The sequence below is a fragment of the Triticum urartu genome, chromosome 7A, assembly GCF_056163025.1.
Source record: "Triticum urartu cultivar PI428250 chromosome 7A, HENAU_Tu73, whole genome shotgun sequence".
Taxonomy (NCBI): domain Eukaryota; kingdom Viridiplantae; phylum Streptophyta; class Magnoliopsida; order Poales; family Poaceae; genus Triticum; species Triticum urartu.
This window is the reverse complement of record NC_141879.1, coordinates 683363718-683384857: the sequence shown is the minus strand read 5'-3', so window position 1 is coordinate 683384857 and position 21140 is coordinate 683363718. Positions and strand designations below refer to the sequence as shown.

At 52.0% G+C, this 21140-nt stretch overlaps 1 protein-coding gene across 1 annotated transcript; it reads left to right on the top strand.

The window, feature by feature from the left end:
• The first annotated feature begins 18053 nt into the window (after nt 1-18053).
• LOC125524739 (aspartyl protease family protein At5g10770-like) lies at nt 18054-19770 on the top strand. Its single transcript, XM_087535022.1, has 2 exons — nt 18054-18216; nt 18418-19770. Exons 1-2 carry the CDS (start codon nt 18069-18071, stop codon nt 19653-19655), a joined length of 1386 nt encoding a protein of 461 aa, XP_087391148.1. The 5' UTR covers nt 18054-18068; the 3' UTR covers nt 19656-19770.
• The last annotated feature ends 1370 nt before the right edge of the window (nt 19771-21140 follow it).

Genomic DNA, 21140 nt, shown 5'->3' with positions numbered 1-21140 from the left:
GGTTCACGCAAAGGTTCTTCGTCACGTGCATCACGTCGATTGAGGAGCGGACCTCTAGGTCTTTCCAGTAGGGTAGGTCCCAAAATATAGATTTCTTCTTCCACATGTGTGTGTGTCCCTTAGCGTCATTCGGAACAGCTAGTCCACCGGGACCCTTTCCAAAGATTACGTAGTGTAAATCATTGACCATAGCAAGCACGTGATCACTGGTGCGCATGGCGGGCTTCTTCCAATGATCTGCCTCGCCTTTGAAATGCTTGCCTTTCTTTCGACATTGATGGTTGGTCGGAAGAAATCGACGATGGCCCAGGTACACATTCTTCCTGCATTTGTCCAGGTATATACTTTCAGTGTCATCTAAAGAGTGCGTGCATGCGTGGTATCCTTTGTTTGTCTTTCCTGAAAGGTTACTGAGAGCGGGCCAATCGTTGATGGTCACGAACAGCAACGCCTTAAGGTTAAATTCCTCCTGTCTGTGCTCATCCACGTACGTACACCGTTTCCATTCCAAAGCTGTAAAAGTTCTTCAACTAATGGCCTTAGGTACACATCAATGTCGTTGCCGGGTTGCTTAGGGCCTTGGATGAGAACTGGCATCATAATGAACTTCCTCTTCATGCACATCCAAGGAGGAAGGTTATACATACATAGAGTCACGGGCCAGGTGCTGTGATTGCTGCTCTGCTCCCTGAAAGGATTAATGCCATCCGCGCTTAAAGCAAACCATACATTCCTTGGGTCCTTTGCAAACTCATCCCAGTACTTTCTCTCGATTTTTCTCCACTGCGACCCGTCAGCGGGTGCTCTCAACTTCCCATCTTTCTTTCGGTTCTCACTGTGCCATCGCATCAACTTGGCATGCTCTCCGTTTTTGAACAGACGTTTCAACCGTGGTATTATAGGAGCATACCCTTTGCAGGAACCCTCTTCCTGGGGGGCTCGCCTTCAACATCACCAGGGTCATCTCGTCTGATCTTATACCGCAATGCACCGCATACCGGGCATGCGTTCAGATCCTTGTATGCACCGCGGTAGAGGATGCAGTCATTAGGGCATGCATGTATCTTCTGCACCTCCAATCCTAGAGGGCATACGACCTTCTTTGCTGCGTATGTACTGTCGGGCAATTCGTTATCCTTTGGAAGCTTCTTCTTCAATATTTTCAGTAGCTTCTCAAATCCTTTGTCAGCCACAACATTCTCTGCCTTCCACTGCAGCAATTCCAGTACGGTACCGGGCTTTGTGTTGCCATCTTCGCAATTGGGGTATAACCCTTTTTTGTGATCCTCTAACATGCGGTCGAAATTAAGCTTCTCCTTTTGACTAATGCATTGCGTCCTTGCATCGACAATGACCCGGCGGAGATCATCATCATCGGGCACATCGTCTGGTTCCTCTTGATCTTCAGCAGCTTCACCCATGGCAGCATCATTGGGCACATCGTCTGGTTCCTCTTGATCTTCACCAGCTCCCCCCGTTGCAGCATCACCGTATTCAGGGGGCACATAGTTGTCATCGTACTCTTCTTCTTCGTCGTCTTCCATCATAACCCCTATTTCTCCATGCCTCGTCCAAACATTATAGTGTGGCATGAAACCCTTGTAAAGCAGGTGGGAGTGAAGGATTTTCTGGTTAGAGTAAGACCTCGTATTCCCACATTCAGTGCATGGACAACACATAAAACCATTCTGCTTGTTTGCCTCAGTCGCATCGAGAAACTCATGCACGCCCTTAATGTACTCGCGGGTGTGTCTGTCACCATACATCCATTGCCGGTTCATCTGCGTGCATTATATATAATTAAGTGTCCAAATTAATAGAAGTTCATCATCACATTAAAACCAAAGTGCATACATAGTTCTCATCTAACAACATATAGCTCTCCAGAGCATCTAATTAATTAAACCATACATTGAAACTATGTAAAACATTTTAATGCGAAAACAAATGCGATCATAATCGCAACCAAGGTAACAATTGATCCAATGGCATAATGATACCAAGCCTCGGTATGAATGGCATATTTTCTAATCTTTCTAATATTCAAGCGCATTGCATCCATCTTGATCTTGTGATCATCGACGACATCCGCAACATGCAACTCCAATATCATCTTCTCCTCCTCAATTTTTTTATTTTTTCCTTCAACAAATTGTTTTCTTCTTCAACTAAATTTAACCTCTCGACAATAGGGTCGGTTGGCATTTCCGATTCACATACATCCTAGATAAATAAAATCTATGTCACGTTGGTCGGCACAATTTTCATAAACAATAAATGAACCAATAGTTATAAAGATAATATACATACCACATCCGAATCATAGACAGGACGAGGGCCGACGGGGGCGGATACCAAAACCATCGCACTATATAAGATGCAATAATAAATGTAAGAAAATGATACAAGTATCTATCTAAACATACAAGTAAGAATATTTTTCCTTTCAGAAAGAAGATAAGAACAAGAGGCTCACCACGGTGGTGTCGGTGATGAGATCGGCGCGGGTGATCGACGGCGGTGAAGACGGGGACGGGGCGTGACGGACCGCTAAATCTAGACAAATCTCGAGGAAAATGGAGCTTGGAGGTCGAGCTTCGAGAGGAGAAAGCTTAAGTAGTGTGGCTCGGGCATTCCATCGAACACCTCATGTGCATAGGAGGTGAGCTAGAGCACCACAAAGCCCTCTCCCCCTCGGCCAGAAAAAACAGAGCACTGTGCTCTGCTCTTGCGCGAGGGGGTATATATAGGCACATCATTGGTCCCAGTTGGTGACATGAGCCGGGACTAAAGGGGAGCCTTTGGTCCCGGTTCAAGCCACCAACCGGGACCAATGGTGGTGGGCCAGGAGCGAGGCCCATTGGTCCCGGTTCGTCCCACCAACCGGAACCAAAAGGTCCGGATGAACCGGGTGTCGTGGTTCTAACTTTGACAGTGATGTAGGGGGGTACGTATGGAGAGGCTAGATCTCAGCTATTGGGAAGTTGGAAACACACCAAGATGTACGAGTTCAGGCCCTTCGCGGAGGAAGTAACAGCCCTACGTCTCGGTGCCCGGAGGCGGTCGACTGGATTACTGGCGTGTGAATAACAGGGGTGCGAACCCTTCATACTGAGGAGGGGGGTGGCTTATATAGAGTTCGCCGGCCCCCTCCTGCCCTCAGTAATGCAGGGTTTAAGGTACATTTAAGGTTGGGCGTTACTGGTAACGCCCCTAATAAAGTGCTATAATGACCATAAAGACTACTTAACAGCTGACCGTTTGCCTGCGGAGTGACATAGGTCTCCTGTTGGTCGAGTGGTTGGCTTCATGGTCGAGTGATAGCTTTCTGGTCGAGTGTCTTGAGTCCGTCGAGTGGGATGCCTTCAAGTCAATTGAAAGGTGACTTCTCCTAGGGATGTCCTAGGGTAGGGCTCCTTGGGCAGGTCCGTGCCCCTACCCTAGGTACACGTCTTCATCATTAGCCCCCGAATGGATCGAGGTTAGAGTGGGGGAAGAGTTGGAGATCTTTCCGACTGGTTCTTTGGGCTACGTGAGCGCCTCGTTTTGGGTCAATCATCACGGATGACGTGGCCAACCTTTTTTAGTCGCCTTGATCCATTCCAGGCCTTTCGTCGAGTGAATTTCTTTGCTTGTGACGTACTGAGTGCCGACGCGATCGGGGTCTTCTGTTTTGACAAGTTGTTCCGTGGCCCGCAAATGTCACGGGATTCGGATTTTGGGAAGCGCGCGGGACGGGAGCGGCCGCAGTAATCGGAAGCGATAAAGGGGAAGCTCCTCGATCCCCGTGTCGCCTTTTTCGCCACGTACTGCGCGTGCGTCTGCTGCGGGATTTGACTGGATAGCCTGGGCCTACCAGTCAGCCACTCGGAAGCGGGCCCTTATAAGTTGCTGGCTCGGGGTTTCCAAATAGTGCGCTCCTTCCTGCTTCCTTCTTCCTCTCTCCCTTCGCAAGTCCTTCCGCCACCTCCGTTCTTGCCCCAGCGCAGCAGGCCCGCGTGAGACTTCGCCGGCAACGATGGTGAAAGGCAAGACGACCGCTCTGGAGCGCGCGAAGAAGGCGGCGGCGGCGGGGAAAGGGAAGAGGTCCGCTCGGGGCGGATCTTCCTCCAGGACCGCTTTGCCCAAAGGTTGGATCCAGGGCGACTAGATGCCATCGGTGCTCCAGCAAGAGGACCTCGACGACATGGTCGAGGGGGGAGTCATTCCCCATGAAGCTGCGCGTCTTCCGGGGGGGAGATCGAACCTCAACCCCGCGACGGTGAGTGTGTGCTCCTCGCCACCCACATCAACCGAGGGTTTTCTCTGCCGCCCCATCCCTTTTTCCGGAGCTTCCTGAACTTCTTCAGAGCTCAGCTCCATAACTTCACTCCCAACTCCATCGTATACCTCGCCGCTTACATTTCTATGTGCGAGGCCTTCTTGGGTTGCCGCCCCCACTAGGGACTCTTCAAGCACATCTTTACCTGTCGCTCTCAGTCGGTCAAGAAGGCCAAGTCGAGTGACGAGAGGGCGCAGGTGATCCAGCTGTGCGGGGGTCTGGCGATCCAGGCGAGGGGCAAGAGTTGTTTTCCTTCCATCACTTTCCCGGAGTCGGTCCGCGGTTGGCAGGCAACCTGGTTCTACTGTCAAGACCAGGCGACCCCAGGACAGTCGACTGGACTTCCTCCGTTCTCTCTCGACCGAGCCGAAAAGCCTGCTTCTCTGAAGGTGTTGCCGGAGGAGAAGGCCCAAGTCAAAGTGTTGGCCGGTCGAGTGGTTGAGCTTGTCCGTGAGGGTGTGACTGGCATGGACCTGCTACAGGTGTTCCTCCGGAGGCGTATCCAACTGCTCCAGGCCCGTGACCACCCGATGTGGCTGTACGCGGGTCTTGACGATACCACTCGGGTCCACCCGGAGGAGGTCACCGATGAGATGCTGGAGGGGTGGCTGTCGAGCATCACGGGGAACAAAGACAACCCCCGAGGAGCCAGGAGGGTGGTCCCACTCGACAATTCGTACGAAGTGGACCAGGTATGTCTTTATGCTCTCGACCGAGGTTTCGCTTCTTCCATCGTTCTTCTTTGAGTTGGCCGATTGACTTCTGTCTTGTCTGTCGTTTTCCAGGCGACTACCGAGATGTACTCGACGCCCAACGGGGCACAGGGGTCAACTGAGGAAGGGGAGGCGAGCGGACGCGAGAGCGGAGACGATCAAGGCGAGTGGGAGTCCGACGGCGAGGGAGAGGGGGGCGACGACGTCTTCTCCAGCGAAGAGGAGGAGGAGGTCGAACCCCCCCGCCCGGAGGGGCGATCCAAGCTCACCCACGATCCAGCGCGGGAACGTGGCAAGGCGACTGCTCCTGTTGGGCAGTCGTCGAAACGCCCTCGGACCTCTTCTCCTACGCCGACTGGGAAGGTCTCCAAGCACCCACGCACGACGCTGTCCAAGCCGCCCAAGGCTCTGCCCAAGATGAAGATAGCTGTCCCTACCATTTCCGGGTAATAGCAAAACTTGTTTTCCTTTGTCGACCATGGGCGGATCCTTGGTCGATCCATTGAGCCAACCGACTGACTCTCGAGGCTTGCAGTGCTGCTACTTCTGAGGTCTCCGCCAAGGACGACGACCAAGAGATGGAGGATGCTGTTACCTCCAACCCTGGTACGATTACTGACGCTCTGCTTCGAGTCTACTGATCATTTATTGCAACTCCGGTCGATTGAACTCTTTCCTTTGTAGCCCCTCCTCATGTTATCGACCTCCCGGATGATGACGACAACGGTCCATTGAGAGTGAGGAGGAACAAGAGGGCGTCGGCTGACAAGACCCCCCAATCCGCTCCGGCGTCCGAGTCCGTGGCTCGGGATGGTGGTGACACCACTCGGGCTTCTGTGACCTTCGCCGTTCCTCTGGCGAGTGCGCGGCCCTCATCATCGACTGTGGATCCTCCTTCGCTTTTTGCTGCGTATCCTGTCCCTAAGGACCAAGCTGCTGCTGCAAAGGAGGCTATACGCCGGGCGGGGATCATGATGGAGCAAGTGAAGATGGCTCGGGAGGCCAGCCAAGCGGCCTATGACGCGAGTTCGGCTCTTCAGAGCAACGTCCAGGTCAGTCGACTCAACACTTGGTCTGTTATGATATGCTGTTTGGAGAGTCTCTTTTCCGAAGATCTTTGTATCTGTATCTGTACACCCACTGGGTGTGTCTGCCAATCCTTGGACGAGTGGGGGCACGCTAAGTGCACCCATTGGGTGTAGTCCCCGAGACTACGGTGGACTGCTGGCAGTCGACTGTAGTCTTTACATTGTGCTGCTGTATCCGGTCGACTGCGGGCAGTCGACTTTTTCTCTCTTTCTCTTTGTTATTTTTTTTGGTCGAACGAGTGGGGGCACGCTGAATGCACCCACTGGGTGTAGTCCCCGAGACTACTGTCGAATGTTTTTGATTCGGCTGTGGTCTTAGAAACGTCATCATTGTCTCTTAGTTACTCGGAAGCAACTTGTCTTGGACGTCTGTCAACTGATTTTGCTTTTACAGAAATCCTGCGAACTCGTAGCTCGCTATACTGAGTTGGAGAAGCAGAAGATTCAACTGAACCTTGATCTGGAGCTGGCCAGAACAGAGCTGCAGAAGGTCAGAGATGGCGCCGCAGGTGAGGCGAATTTGTCGATTGGTTAGTCTTTAGGCTTGAGTACCCTTTTGTTATTTCCGATTCAATCGTCATTTCTTCGCAGAAAAACTGAAGGAAGATCTGGCGAAGAAGGATCTGGACTTGGCTGCTGCCCGTAAGGAGGCCGATGACAAGACCTCTCTGGTCGTACAGAAGCTGGCTTCGGTCGACCACTTAGAAGAAGAGAACACTAAGCTGAAGACCGCTCTGAATGAAGCCAACAGGGAGTGTTCGTGTTGGAAGAAGGAGAACCTCACCCTGAACGAAAAGCTGGAAGGCATCGCTCGCAGGAGGGACGACCTGGAGAGCTATTTGAGGAGCTTCTCCAAGAAGTTGTACATCAAGCTTGAAGGTGCATATTTAGTTCCGACTGTTTTTTTTGTGTCGACTCAGTCTTATGAAAATTGACTTATCCTTGGATCGTGTGTGCAGAGCTTTGCCAGAACTTTGAAGAGGAGACTGGGCGGATCGAAACAAGTTTGGATCCAATTAATTCTCCGGTGAAAGATGAAGCTGCCATGAATCTGCTCCGACTGGAATCTCGTATTGACGGCGTCGTGGATTACTTGGCTCGACTGAAGGTTGCCATGTCGCGGATCGACCCGGCACTTTGGCCAGAGTCTATGCTCCAGAACGATCTCGAGTCTCTGATGACTCGACTTAACGGAGTGCCTGACCGAGTGCAGGAATGGAAGAAGTCTTCTGCTCGGTGTGGCGCTGATGTGGCCCTGTCTCTGGTCCGCGTCCATTGCAAGGAGGCGCGGGAGGAGAAGCTGGCCGCCATCCAAGTTGCCAATACGAGGAAGCACAACTTCCAGGACTTCATGGAGACATTCATTGCTGCTGCCACCCGTATCGCAGACGGGATCGACTTGGATGAGTTCGTCGCCCCTTCCAGTCCTCCACCTGAGGAATGAAAAAACTTTTAAGCTCCACTTAAACTTTCCTCAGAATGCCGAGTGGATCTGTATCCGTTGAACTTCTGCCTTAAATTTGCCTCGGAATGCCGAGTGGAATTGTAACAGTTAAAACTCTGCCGAGCCGAGGGTTCGAATACTTCGATCTGAAGTCTGGGACCTTTTAGATTTTATCTGATCTTGATTTCTCGTTGAATATCTTCATGGTTTGATTCGTCGAGTGGGTCTTGATCTTCACTCGGAATAACCTTGTATTTGTGGCGCAGCTCCGAAGGGGTAGGTAGCAGTCGACTTGCGGATTGGGTTGTGTCTCGTACTTAGGCAAGCACTAGGCTGCAGCTAAGCCCCCGAGTGGGAGGTTTGCTCTCTACTTGGTAGGATTTTTAAACACTTAGGCGAGCGCTGGGCTGCAGCTAAGCCCCCGAGTGGGGGGTTTGCTCTCCACTCGGTAGGATTTTTAAACACTTAGGCGAGCGCTGGGCTGCAGCTAAGCCCCCGAGTGGGAGGTTTGCTCTCCACTCGGTAGGATTTTTAAACACTTAGGCGAGCGCTGGGCTGCAGCTAAGCCCCCGAGTGGGAGGTTTGCTCTCCACCCGGTAGGATTTTTAAACACTTAGGCGAGCGCTGGGCTGCAGCTAAGCCCCCGAGTGGGAGGTTTGCTCTCCACTTGGTAGGATTTTCAAACACTTAGGCGAGCGCTGGGCTGCAGCTAAGCCCCCGAGTGGGGGGTTTGCTCTCCACTCGGTAGGATTTTTAAACACTTAGGCGAGCGCTGGGCTGCAGCTAAGCCCCCGAGTGGGAGGTTTGCTCTCCACTCTGTAGGATTTTAAAACGCTTAGGCGAGCGCTGGGCTGCAGCTAAGCCGCCGAGTGGGAGGTTTGCTCTCCACTCGGTAGGATTTTCAAACACTTAGGCGAGCGCTGGGCTGCAGCTAAGCCCCCGAGTGGGAGGTTTACTTTCCACTCGGTAGGATTTTTAAACACTTAGGCGAGTGCCTGACTGCAGCTAAGCCTCTAAGTGAGAGAACTTAGGCGAGTACTGGACTGCAGCTAAGCCCCCGAGTGGGAGGATTGCTCTCCGCTCGGTAGGATTTTTTCAAACTTAGGCGAGTGCCGGACTGCAGCTAAGTCTCTGAGTGAGAGAACTTAGGCGAGTGCTGGACTGCAGCTAAGCCCCCGAGTGGGAGGTTTGCTCTCCACTCGGTAGGATTTTTTCAAACTTAGGCGAGTGCCGGACTGCAGCTAAGTCTCTGAGTGAGAGAACTTAGGCGAGTGCTGGACTGCAGCTAAGCCCCCGAGTGGGGGCCTGGCTCTCCACTCGGTAGGATTTTTTGAACTAAGGCGAAACGGATTCGCAGCTAAGTCACCCACTAGGGGATTTCGTAAACAAACAGAAGTGACAGCAATTATTGGAACACTCTTGTCTTTGATAAAAATAAACTGCAGAAATTTTTCTTATTACATCTCGTCCAAGGGAGAGCTCAGGTGTAAAAGGGACGGAGTAGCTCCGCGTTCCAAGCTCGTGGCTCGTCGATCTGGCGATCAACATTGTAGAGGTGATATGCTCCATTGTGGAGGACTTTGGTGACGATGAAGGGTCCTTCCCAAGTAGGAGCAAGCTTGTGTGGTTTCTGCTGATCCACTCGGAGGACCAAATCTCCTTCTTGGAAGGCTCGACTCTTCACATTCTGAGCGTGGAATCGACGCAAGTCTTGCTGATAAATGGTCGATCTGATCATGGCCATCTCCCTCTCTTCTTCTAGGAGGTCGACTGCGTCTTGCCGGGCCTGTTCTGCTTCATCTTCGGTGTAGAGCTCGACTCGGGGCGTGTTGTGAAGGAGATCACTTGGCAGAACCGCTTCGGCTCCATAAACCAGAAAGAATGGAGTTCTTCCAGTCGACCGGTTAGGGGTGGTCCTCAATCCCCATAGGACTGACGGAAGCTCGTCGACCCAAGCACCTGCCGCGTGCTTGAGATCACGCATCAGCCGAGGCTTTAGCCCTTTGAGAATCAGACCATTTGCTCTCTCAGCTTGTCCATTCGACTGGGGATGGGCGACCGATGCGTAGTCGACTCGAGTGCCTTAAGAGGCGCAAAAAGCTCTGAACTTGTCTAAATCGAAGTTTGACCCATTGTTAGTGATGATGCTATGTGGGACTCCATATCTGAATGTTAGCCCTCTGACGAAACTGATAGCAGTGCAAGCATCAAGATTCTTGATAGGCTTAGCTTCAATCCATTTGGTAAACTTGTCGACTGCCACAAGTACGTGCGTGAATCCGCTCCTGCCTGTTTTCAGTGGACCGACCATGTCCAGTCCCCAGACAGCAAAGGGCCAGACGAGTGGAATGGTCTTCAGGGCTGATGCAGGCTTGTGTGACATGTTGGAGTAGAACTGGCACCCTCCACACTTGTCTACTATCTCTTTTGCCATCTCATTTGCCCTTGGCCAGTAAAATCCCGCTCGGTATGCTTTAGCCACGATGGTCCGAGAGGACGCATGGTGACCACAAGTCCCCGAGTGGATATCATCAAGGATTATCTGACCCTCTTCTGGTGTTATGCACTTCTGACCGATTCCAGTCGCGCTCTCTCTATACAACTGTCCCTTTATGACTGTGAAGGCCTTGGATCGGCGGGCGATCTGTTGAGCCTCTTCCTCGTCCTCCGGGAGCTCTTTCCTTAGGATATACGCGATGTACGGTATCGTCCAGTCGGGAGTGATTGTCAAGACTTCCATGATTAGGTCGACCACAGCGGGAACTTCGACTTCAGTCGGATCCGTGGCACTTTTCGGCTGCGGGGCTTCTTCTGTGAAAGGATCCTCTTGGACCGACGGCGAGCGGATGTGCTCCAAAAACACATCGCTGGGGATGGCTTCTCTCTTGGAGCCTATCTTTGCCAGATCATCTGCTGCTTGATTTTTCAGTCGGGGGATGTGATGAAGCTCTAACCCCTCGAACTTCTTTTCTAGCTTTCTCACTGCATTGCAATATCCAGTCATTGCCGGACTTCTGACGTCCCACTCCTTCATCACTTGATTAACCACCAGATCTGAGTCGCCATAGACCATGAGGCGACGGACGCCGAGTGAAATGGCCATGCGCAACCCGTACAGAAGTGCTTCATATTCTGCTTCATTATTGGAGGAATCGAAGTGAATCTGGAGAACATATCTGAGCTTATCTCCTCGGGGGGAGACTAGAACTACCCCAGCACCGGAACCATTCAGCATCTTAGATCCATCGAAGAATATGGTCCAGTGCTCCGAGTGAACTTGAGTCGGAAGTTGCTGTTCAATCCACTCGGCGATGAAATCTGCGATTGCTCGGGACTTGATAGCCTTCTTTGCTTCAAACTTGATATCTAAGGGAAGGAGTTCAATCGCCCACTTGGCCACTCGACCAGTTGCATCTCTGTTATGCAGAATCTCTGACAGTGGGGCGTCGCTGACGACTGTAATGGAGTGGTCAAAGAAGTAATGTGCAACTTTCTTCGTGGTCATGTAAATCCCATATACAAGCTTCTGATAGTGAGGGTATCTTTGTTTTGAAGGGGTCAAAACTTCAGACAGATAATAGACTGGGCGCTGAACTCTGAAGGCCTTTCCTTCTTCTTCCCGCTCGACCATAAGTACTGTACTGACAACTTGTCCTGTGGCTGCAATGTAAAGCAGCAGAGGCTCTTTGCTGACTAGGGCAGCGAGCACCGGCTGGGTGGAGAGCAGAGCTTTGAGCTCTGCAAATGTTGCGTCAGCTTCTGGAGTCCACTCGAACTTGTCAGATTTCTTCATCAGTCGGTAAAGAGGCAATGCCTTTTCACAGAGACAAGAAATGAATCGACTTAGAGCGGCCAAGCAGCCTGTAAGCTTTTGGACATCGTGCATGCATATAGGACGCTTCATCCGGAGTATGGTGCCAACTTTTTCAGGATTGGCATCGATCCCCCGTTCGGAAACGAGAAAACCGAGTAACTTTCCACCTGGAACTCCGAACGTGCACTTTGATGGATTGAGCTTGATATCATACCTCCTGAGGTTGGCAAAGGTTTCGGCAAGATCAGCTCGCAGGTCGGAACTTTTGCGTGACTTGACCACAATATCATCCATGTATGCCTCCACATTCCGACTGATTTGAGTGAGTAAACACTTCTGAATCATTCTCATGAACGTGGCCCCGGCGTTCTTGAGGCCGAACGGCATGGTGACATAACAGAAGCATCCGAATGGAGTGATGAAAGCTGTTTTGATCTCGTCGGGCCCATACAGACGGATCTGATGATACCCGGAATAGGCATCTAGAAAAGACAATCTCTCGCATCCCGCAGTTGAGTCGACTATTTGGTCGATGCGAGGGAGAGTAAAATGATCTTTTGGGTAGGCCCGATTGATATGTTTGAAATCAATGCACATGCGAAGTGACTTGTCCTTCTTGGGACCATGACGACATTGGCGAGCCACTCGGAGTGGTAAACTTCTCGGATGAACTCTGCTGCTAAGAGCCGAGCCACCTCCTCGCCAATGGCTTGCTTCTTCTGGATGGCGGACCGTCGAAGATGTTCCTTCACAGGCTTGAATTTTGGGTCGACCCGTAGACGGTGCTCAGCCAGCCCCCTGGGAACTCCAGGCATGTCGGAGGGTTTCCATGCGAAGATGTCCCAGTTCTCACGGAGGAGCTGGACGAGCGCTTCTTCCTATTTGGAGTCGAGCGTCGTTGAGACATGAGTCGGGGCAGCATCGGGGTCGGTCGGGTGAATATGGACTGTCTTTGTCTCACCAGACGACTGAAAAGCTGACTCTGAAGCTGGCTTCTTGGCTCGTAGCAATTCACTCGGATCGGCAGTCTTTTGGTACTCTTGCAGCTCGACCACTGCCATCTGAGCATCTGCGATCTTTGAGCCTTTCTGAAAGCACTCTTCTGCCTTCTTCCGATTGCCTGTAACGGTGATCACACCTTTGGGACCAGGCATCTTCAACTTGAGATATACGTAACATGGTCGAGCCATGAAGCGCACGTAAGCTGGCCTGCCCAGAATGGCATGATAGGCACTTTGGAAGTCCACAACCTCGAATGTTAACTTTTCCTTGCGGTAATTCTTTGAATCACCGAAAACCACATCAAGAGCAATTTGGCCGAGTGACTCGGCTTTCTTTCCAAGGATGACTCCATGGAAGCTCATGTTGCTGGCGCTGAGTCTGGACATCGGAATGCCCATCCCTTTCAATGTTTCGGCATACAATATGTTCAGGCCACTGCCACCATCCATCAGGACTTTGGTCAGTCGAGTGCCTTCGACAACTGGGTCGACCACCAAAGCTTGCCTCCCAGGGGTGGCAATGTGCGTAGGGTGATCGGACTGGTCGAATGTGATGGCAGTCTGAGACCACTTCAAATAACTGGGTGTCGCCGGAGCAACCATGTTCACCTCACGGTTAATGACTTTCAGTCGACTTTTGCTTTCGACATCAGCAAAAATTATCAGGGTGGAATTGATTTGGGGGTATCCATCGTCACTGTCTTCCTTGTCCTCGACTCTGTCCGACTCTTTTTCTTTATCTTTGGACTGTTTGCCCTGAAACTGCTGGATCAGGAGCCGGCACTGTCGAGTGGTATGCTTTGGGTAAATGAAATTACCCTCTTCGTCTTTCTTGGTGTGGATGTGACATGGCAGATCCAAAACATCGTTCCCATCTTGATCCTTGACTTTCTTGGGCTTCCAGGTGCCCTTGGGTTTTCCCTTGAAGATTCCCTGGGCTACGGCCAGGGCCTCCCCAGGAGCGGCTGGCTTGGCCTTCCACTTCTGTTTCCGACTGGAATTTCCTCCAGTTTCATGGGCGACTGCCTTGTGCTTGCCACTCCGTAGTCGGTCTTCGTCTTCACCATTAGCGTACTTGGTGGCAATCTCCATCATCCGATTCAGAGACATCTCTCCAGTTCGACCGAACTTCAGATTCAACTCTCTGTACTTAACGCCTTCCTTGAAGGCACAAACTGCTTGATGGTCTGGCACGTTCTCAACCGAGTGATGCAGTGTGATCCACCTCTGGATGTATTCCCTCAGAGTTTCATTCGGCTTCTGCACGCAAGACCGCAACTCTGTGAGGCCTGCAGGTCGCTTGCATGTTCCTTCAAATGCTGTGATAAACACTCGGGAGAGGTCCTCCCAGGTGTAGATGCTGCTGGGTGCCAACTGATTCAGCCACGCTCTGGCTGAGCCCTCTAACATGAGAGGCAAATGCTTCATGGCCACCTCATCATTGCCACCACCAATCTGTACGGCCACTCGATAATCTTCGAGCCAAGTGTCAGGCTTAGACTCACCGGTGAACTTGCTGACTCCAGTCGCCAACCGGAAGTTGGGAGGAATCACTGCGGCCCTGATGGCTCGACTGAAACACTCTGGCCCTGAAACACGTACTCTGCTGCTGGCGGGCGCATCTCTGTTCTGGCCTTCCCGATGAGCCCTGTTCCTGTCAACCAAGCCTTGAACGAGGACAGACCTCGCGTCAAAGCCTGGGTCCCTGGGGTCGACTAGAATCTTCTGCCCAACGCTATGAGGGCGTCTGTCATCTTGCCGTCGAGGCGCATGTGACCCACTCCTCGGGGGAGGGGTTGGCACTCGACGTCGATCATCACGATCGAATCGGTGATCATACTGCTCATTCCTCCTGTACTGATCATGCCGGTCACCACGTCCCCCACGCCTCGGGGGCGATCTCGGGCTGTGAGCCGACTCGACTGTATCTGTTGCGACGGATCGACTGTGGATCCTGTTCCGCCACTGAGAGACGGCGGAATTCTGGTTTCCCGCCGCCCGGAGCAACGCTCTGATCTGCAATAAGCCCCTGTCAGCCTCCGACTGGGAGGGCTGGATTGATTCTGCTATACGGGCCGCAGTGGCCAAATTCTGAACTGGGGTTCGGTATACCTGCGGCGGCGGGAAGAGCTGACACCGACTGGGCTCGGGGGCTTGCTGATGTCGACTGGACTCAGGAGCCCGCTGACGCGCTTGCTCGTCGAGTATTCGCTGGAGATTCTCCAGTCGAGTGCGCTCGGCCAAGTTGGCCAAGCGCGCGTCCTCCAAGGCCCGGGCCTCGTGGGTTTCTCCGACAATAGGAGTGTGGAGCGTGTCCATGTTCCGGCGGCGAAGCTCCTCTCGCTGTAATGACGTGAGAGGTTCGGGGAGATACTCATCGTGGGATGTGACGGGCCGCCCCCACCTGCGCCTCCATCGGCGCGAGGGAAACCAGGAGGACTGTGCGTCCCATCGACCGCCAGAACCTCAGCCGCTGGGTCGCTGTTGTCGCATTCGGATGCGGTCTCCGCGGAGCCAGTCGAGAGGTCGAACAGGCCGCAGAGGGACTCGTCGGGCTCGATTGCCACGACTTGCGGGGCGGCCGACTGGCGAGCCACGGCGTGCCTCGCCCACCTCTGAAGTCTCGACCGACCGGAGCGCTTGTGCTGGTGGGAGACAGAGCGGGGAGACGATACGGGGGCCGACCGATACTGGGTCGACGGCTGCCGCAGGAGGACGCCACGAACGCATGCGCGGAAATGCGTCGCGCCGCGGACGGGGAGCGCGTCGATGTCGAGTGGCGCCTCCTGAAGCCAAGCGGAGTCGTCGGCGATGAACGTGAGCGCGCCGAGGCGGATCTCGCGGCCCTCCACCAAAACTCCGCACGAAACCATGATCAAAGGGATCGAAAAAATCGCAACTTCTCCAATTAGGCGCTAAAATTCTTGCCCCACGGTGGGCGCCAACTGTCGTGGTTCTAGCTCTGATAGTGATGTAGGGGGGTACGTATGGAGAGGCTAGATCTCAGCTGTTGGGAAGTTGTAAACACACCAAGATGTACGAGTTCAGGCCCTTCGCGGAGGAAGTAACAGCCCTACGTCTCGGTGCCCGGAGGCGGTCGACTGGATTACTGGCGTGTGAATAACAGGGGTGCGAACCCTTCATACTGAGGAGGGGGGTGGCTTATATAGAGTTCGCCGGCCCCCTCCTGCCCTCTGTAATGCAGGATTTAAGGTACATTTAAGGTTGGGCGTTACTGGTAACGCCCCTAATAAAGTGCTATAATGACCATAAAGACTACTTAACAGCTGACCGTTTGCCTGCGGAGTGACCATAGGTCTCCTGTTGGTCGAGTGGTTGGCTTCATGGTCGAGCGATAGCTTTCTGGTCGAGTGTCTTGAGTCCGTCGAGTGGGATGCCTTCAAGTCGATTGAAAGATGACTTCTCCTAGGGATGTCCTAGGGTAGGGCTCCTTGGGCAGGTCCGTGCCCCTACCCTAGGTACACGTCTTCATCACCGGGGCCAATGGCCCACGTGGCCCGGCCGGCCCCCTGGGCACACGAACCGGGACCAATGCCCACATTGGTCCCGGTTCTAGACTGAACCGGGACTAATGGGCTGACCCGGCCTGGACCAAAACCCTGTTTTCTACTAGTGCATCGTCAGAGATACTCCCTCCGTTCCAAATTACTCGTCGTGGTTTTAGTTCAAACTAAAACCACGACGAGTAATTTGGAACAGGGGGAGTAGATGCGTTAAACATTGTGGGACTCATCACGAATTGAATGCTAGCTAGTACACTCTAAAAGCGAACAGGCAACAGCGTACACGCGAAGTTAAATTGGCGAGGCCCAACCCAGGAGGGTGCACGAATTGTATGTTTCTGCTTACTATTCTTCGCGAGCGAAGAATAAGGAATTCACACATGCACATCCCTTAAGCATGCTGCAGTACATTCTGATCTACAAAATACTGCATATCCGACCAAATGATTTACAAAGTAATGCATATCCGATATTTGAACATATATAAAAAACTTGTTCGGTGATTTGCGCCCCACTTGACCATTGTGTGATGAGTGGCTTCAAATGGCTGCAATATTTCGACACAGCCTCTTCGATGATGTACCATCACACTAGAGAATGAGCGCATCGGAGTAGGACTCGAAATGCTTGTGTTTATGGAATCAAAGAATGAATGTTGGCACAAAATATTGTGTTTGTTTGCTCCGTACCATGGATTAGATCAAGACTAATGGCCAATCATGCATCGCACAATAACTTGTCCTCCTACATGTTGAAGCTTTCTTCTCTACCCCTTTTCTTTGGATCGACAACAAATTAATCCGGATCATCGTTGTCCTCCTCCTCCTTCTGCTCCTGCTGTCCGGCGGCCCGATCCTACAGTTGTGTATCCATGCCTGGCTAAGGGCACGTGCCGAACTGGGTGTACGTGCCAGACTGGGTGCAACCCGTATGCGAGCCCAACTTAGTGTACATCCCGACTTCGGTGGGCTCCGAGTCATCCACTTGCCTATTGTCATAGCAACCACTCCCCCGCCTTCTTCATGGATCATCTCAAACATCTCCATGTCCGCGTCATCGTACGCGAGCTCGCCCGCTTTAGGCTAACCAACGAACAGTGTGCGGGCATCCAACTGCTCCATGCCCAACGTCCGCGCCCGGACAAGCTACGCCGATGAAGACTCCATTAAAAGCAGCGGCTTCCCATCGACATCGATGATGCCAAGTAGTTTCTTGGCGGCAGATGCCAGGGACAACCTACCGAGCTGCTTGATGGCGTAGTAGTGCAGAGCTTTGCAATGCTCCAGATATTGTTATATCTGCACGGTTGTTGACTGCAACGGTGCCCCGCGTCCCAGGCTCCGCCCTCCACCACATCCACCACCACGACTGTCTTCGCCTCCGCCGCCCTTCCACTTCTTGAGCGGCACCGCCTTTGCGGCTTGCTTTGAGGCAACAATTTTTCCATGTCTCCGAGTTGATTTTGTGGACGAGCGTGATCACCAGATCCTCCACCACCGCCGTCTCAGGCTACTCCTACAGGTCCATGCGTCAGCGACGATGGAAAATGACAGGGATTGGGTGGAGAACGGCGGGAAGGATGAAGAGAGTGGGGAATTTTGTCACAAAAATTTTGCGGGCTAGCTTCAAAAGCGCGGGCTCCACCTTAGTTTTGAGTGGGCCTGGGGTGTCGGAGTCCTACGTGGCTCATGTCCGAACTCCCGCAAAGCCCTTCTCGTTTGGTTTTGGTTTGCGGGTAAATTACGGTTCGGACTACTTCGCGGACCGATGAGGGTCATCGTTGGATGGCTTGTGGGATCCAAGCAGTTGCGTTCGGACCGATACAGGGGTTTGGGGGTTGGCATTGGAAATTCCTAACGCAATTACCTCCACATATGTATAATTTATTTTTTTGCGAATAGGTGTACTTTTTATTACTTGCATGGGTATTTATATCTAGTAAAGTATGTACATATGCCAGACAATAGAATTCCTGATAATTTTGTCAACAAAAAATGACGTTACCTAATCCTTCCACCCGTGCAATTGACGAAATCAAAACTGGCGGCAACTTCTCGTTAATTAGGAGAAGATCGCAAGGCACGAGCCTCCTCTATATAAGGAGGGCTCGCATTCTGAAGCTGCAGTTGAGCCTGAGAAGCAAAGAAACAGCATCTATACGCCATGGCATCGGTTTCGAAGCTTGTGCTTCTCCTGCTGTGCGCCTACCACACTCTCGTTGCTCACGCAGGAGATGATCTTGGCAGTTACTACAAGGTTCTGCCCGCTGGCTCTCTGGAATCTGCCACCCTCAACTGCACCGATCACCAAGGTGCAGTACTGTCCACGCACTTGACATTCCAATGGATCTGGATACCAAACGTATCATTTTAAAACAACGAGTACTATACGTATCATTTTAAAAAAACGAGTATTATACGTATCATTTAAAAAAACGAATACTATACGTATAGTACTAGTATTTTGTGCACATTTCTAATCGTTTCCATGCCGATCTGGACTGTTTCAGCAGTGAGTCCAGCATCCGGCGGCGTCGTCATGGTGCCGTTGCACCACCGGCACGGCCCATGCTCCCCTGTCCCCTCCACGAAGGCGCCAACCTTGGAGGAGATGCTCCGGTGTGACCAGCTCCGAGCTGACTACATCGGACGGAAGTTCTCTGGCGCCAAGGGTGGCGGCCTGGAGCAATCGGATGTAACCGTGCCGACCTTGCTGGGCCTCTCCCTGGGCACGTTGGAGTACGTGATCACCGTCGGCATCGGCTCGCCGGCCGTGACCCAGACCATGTTCATCGACACCGGCAGTGACGTGTCATGGGTGCACTGCAAGCCGTGCTCGCGGTGCCACTCGCAGGCGGACTCGCTCTTCGACCCCAGATCGTCGAGCACCTACTCCCCGTTCACCTGCAGCTCCGCCGCCTGTGCGCAGCTCCGTCAGGATGGCCAAGGAAACGGCTGCTCCGGCTCCCAGTGCCAGTACGTTGTCAACTACGGCGATGGTTCGAGAACCACCGGGACCTACAGCTCCGACACGCTCTCGCTGGGCTCCAACGCCGTCAGCAACTTCCAGTTTGGGTGCAGCCAGTCTGAGTCGGGCCTCCTTCTCAACGACCAGGACCAGACCGCTGGGCTCATCGGGCTCGGCGGCGGTGCTCAGTCGCTGGCCACCCAGACCGCGGGCACCTTCGGCAAGGCCTTCTCGTACTGCCTCCCGCCGACTCCGAGCTCGTCCGGGTTCCTCACTCTGGGTGCAGCAACCTCGGGTTTCGTCGTCAAGACGCCGTTGCTGAGGAGCAGGCAGGTCCCGGCGTACTACATCGTGTCTCTTCAGGCCATCAGGGTCGGAGGGAGGCAGCTCAACATACCCACCACGGTCTTTTCCGTCGGGTCGCTCATGGACTCCGGCACAATCATCACGCGCCTGCCGCGGACCGCGTACTCGGCGCTGTCATCGGCGTTCAGGGCCGGCATGAAGCAGTACCCGCCGGCGCAGCCCATGGGCATCTTGGACACGTGCTTCGACTTCAGTGGCCAGTCCAGCATCAGAATACCGACCGTCGCACTGGTGTTCTCCGGGGGCGCCGTCGTCAACCTCGCCCCCGAGGGGATCATTCTGGAGAGCTGCCTCGCCTTCGCGGCCAACCGCGATGACAGCTCCCTCGGCATCATCGGCAACGTGCAGCAGCGGACGTTCGAGGTGCTCTACGACGTTGGTGGCGGCGCCGTGGGGTTCAACGCAGGCGCATGCTGATCGGCGCGCACAAGTACTTGTTTGCTGCGGCGAGCTATGACTTCTCACAGAGTATCACTATCACGCATCCTCATACAATATACTCCTAGATAACAATAAAATAAATAAATAAAGAGAAAGTATTAGCATACTACTTATATCATACTCCCTTTATCTTAAAATAAATGTCTCAAGTTTTAAGACACTTATTTTGAGACCGAAGAAGTTATAAATAAGGTACTTGTATGAGTCTATTAATTAATAAATAAAGCCATATGGAATCCACGACAGTATATGTTCCATATTTTTGCGAGTTCTTTTCACCGGAAGTTCGACAATGTTACTCGTTTGCTGAGAACTGAACAGTAAGTAATATAAAGGAACCTGGTAAACGGGTTTGATTGCCCAATGTCGTGAAAAAACAACTCGGCGATAAGATGAAACTCAGTAAAATATATCATTTGCCAAGCCTCGGGCAAATCAAACTCGGCAAACACCCGACCAATGGGCTGGATGGCGCTCATCATGGGGTGCGCGCGGCGGCCACCTTAAGTTTGCGAAATGGTGGATATATTTGCATGGTTTAGCGGCATGAACGAGCTCGCCATGATTTCCGCATTGACGACGACGAAGAAGCAGCCCATGTTCGCCGGCGATGGTCTCGGCACGCTTCTGATCAACATTCTCCTATGGATGATGTACGAGGCCATCCCAGATAGAGCGCTTGGTGAGCCAAACACCGGCCTCTCGTTCAGGCCCCAGCGGCTGATGTGATGGGACGGTGGAAGTGTCGGCCACCATCATTCTAGATGACGACGATAACGAGATGATGGATGCCAACGCCAATGCAGACTGCTGCAGATGGTGGATGGCGATGATGCATGACACATGCAGTGAGGTGTGCTGAGCAGCTCTAGCCTTTACACACATAATCGTCATCGTCCAATGGCATGGTCGAGGTGCCTGGGCAGGCCATGAAATTTTTTAGTGAACTCATTTTCTTTTACTCTAGTAATTAGAACATTATAATTACTAATTATGCACAATTTTTTAATTACACTATGACAATTTTCAGACATGGCAAGTTTTTTGCCATGGCAAATTAGTAAATAGACCACGGTAGTTTTTTTTTTTTGATATGTCATGGTATTTTTACTAATTAGACAATGGAAAATTTTCTTTTCTTGCATTACAATAATTTTTTAATAAATATACCATGGCATTTTTTTAGTTAGACCATGGCAATTTAATTATCTACCCATGGTAGTTTTGATGTAGCATGGCAATTTAATAATGTAGACCATGGCGAGTTTAATATAAAGTCAATGGCATTTTTTCTCAGTTATAACATGGGAATTTAATTCACTAGACCATCTTAGTTTTTGTATGTAGCATGGCAATTTAATTATTTAGACCATGTCAAGTTTAATATAAGTTTCATGGTATTTTATGTTAGTTAGAGCATGACAATTTTATTAACTAGACCATGTTAGTTTTTTGGGGTAG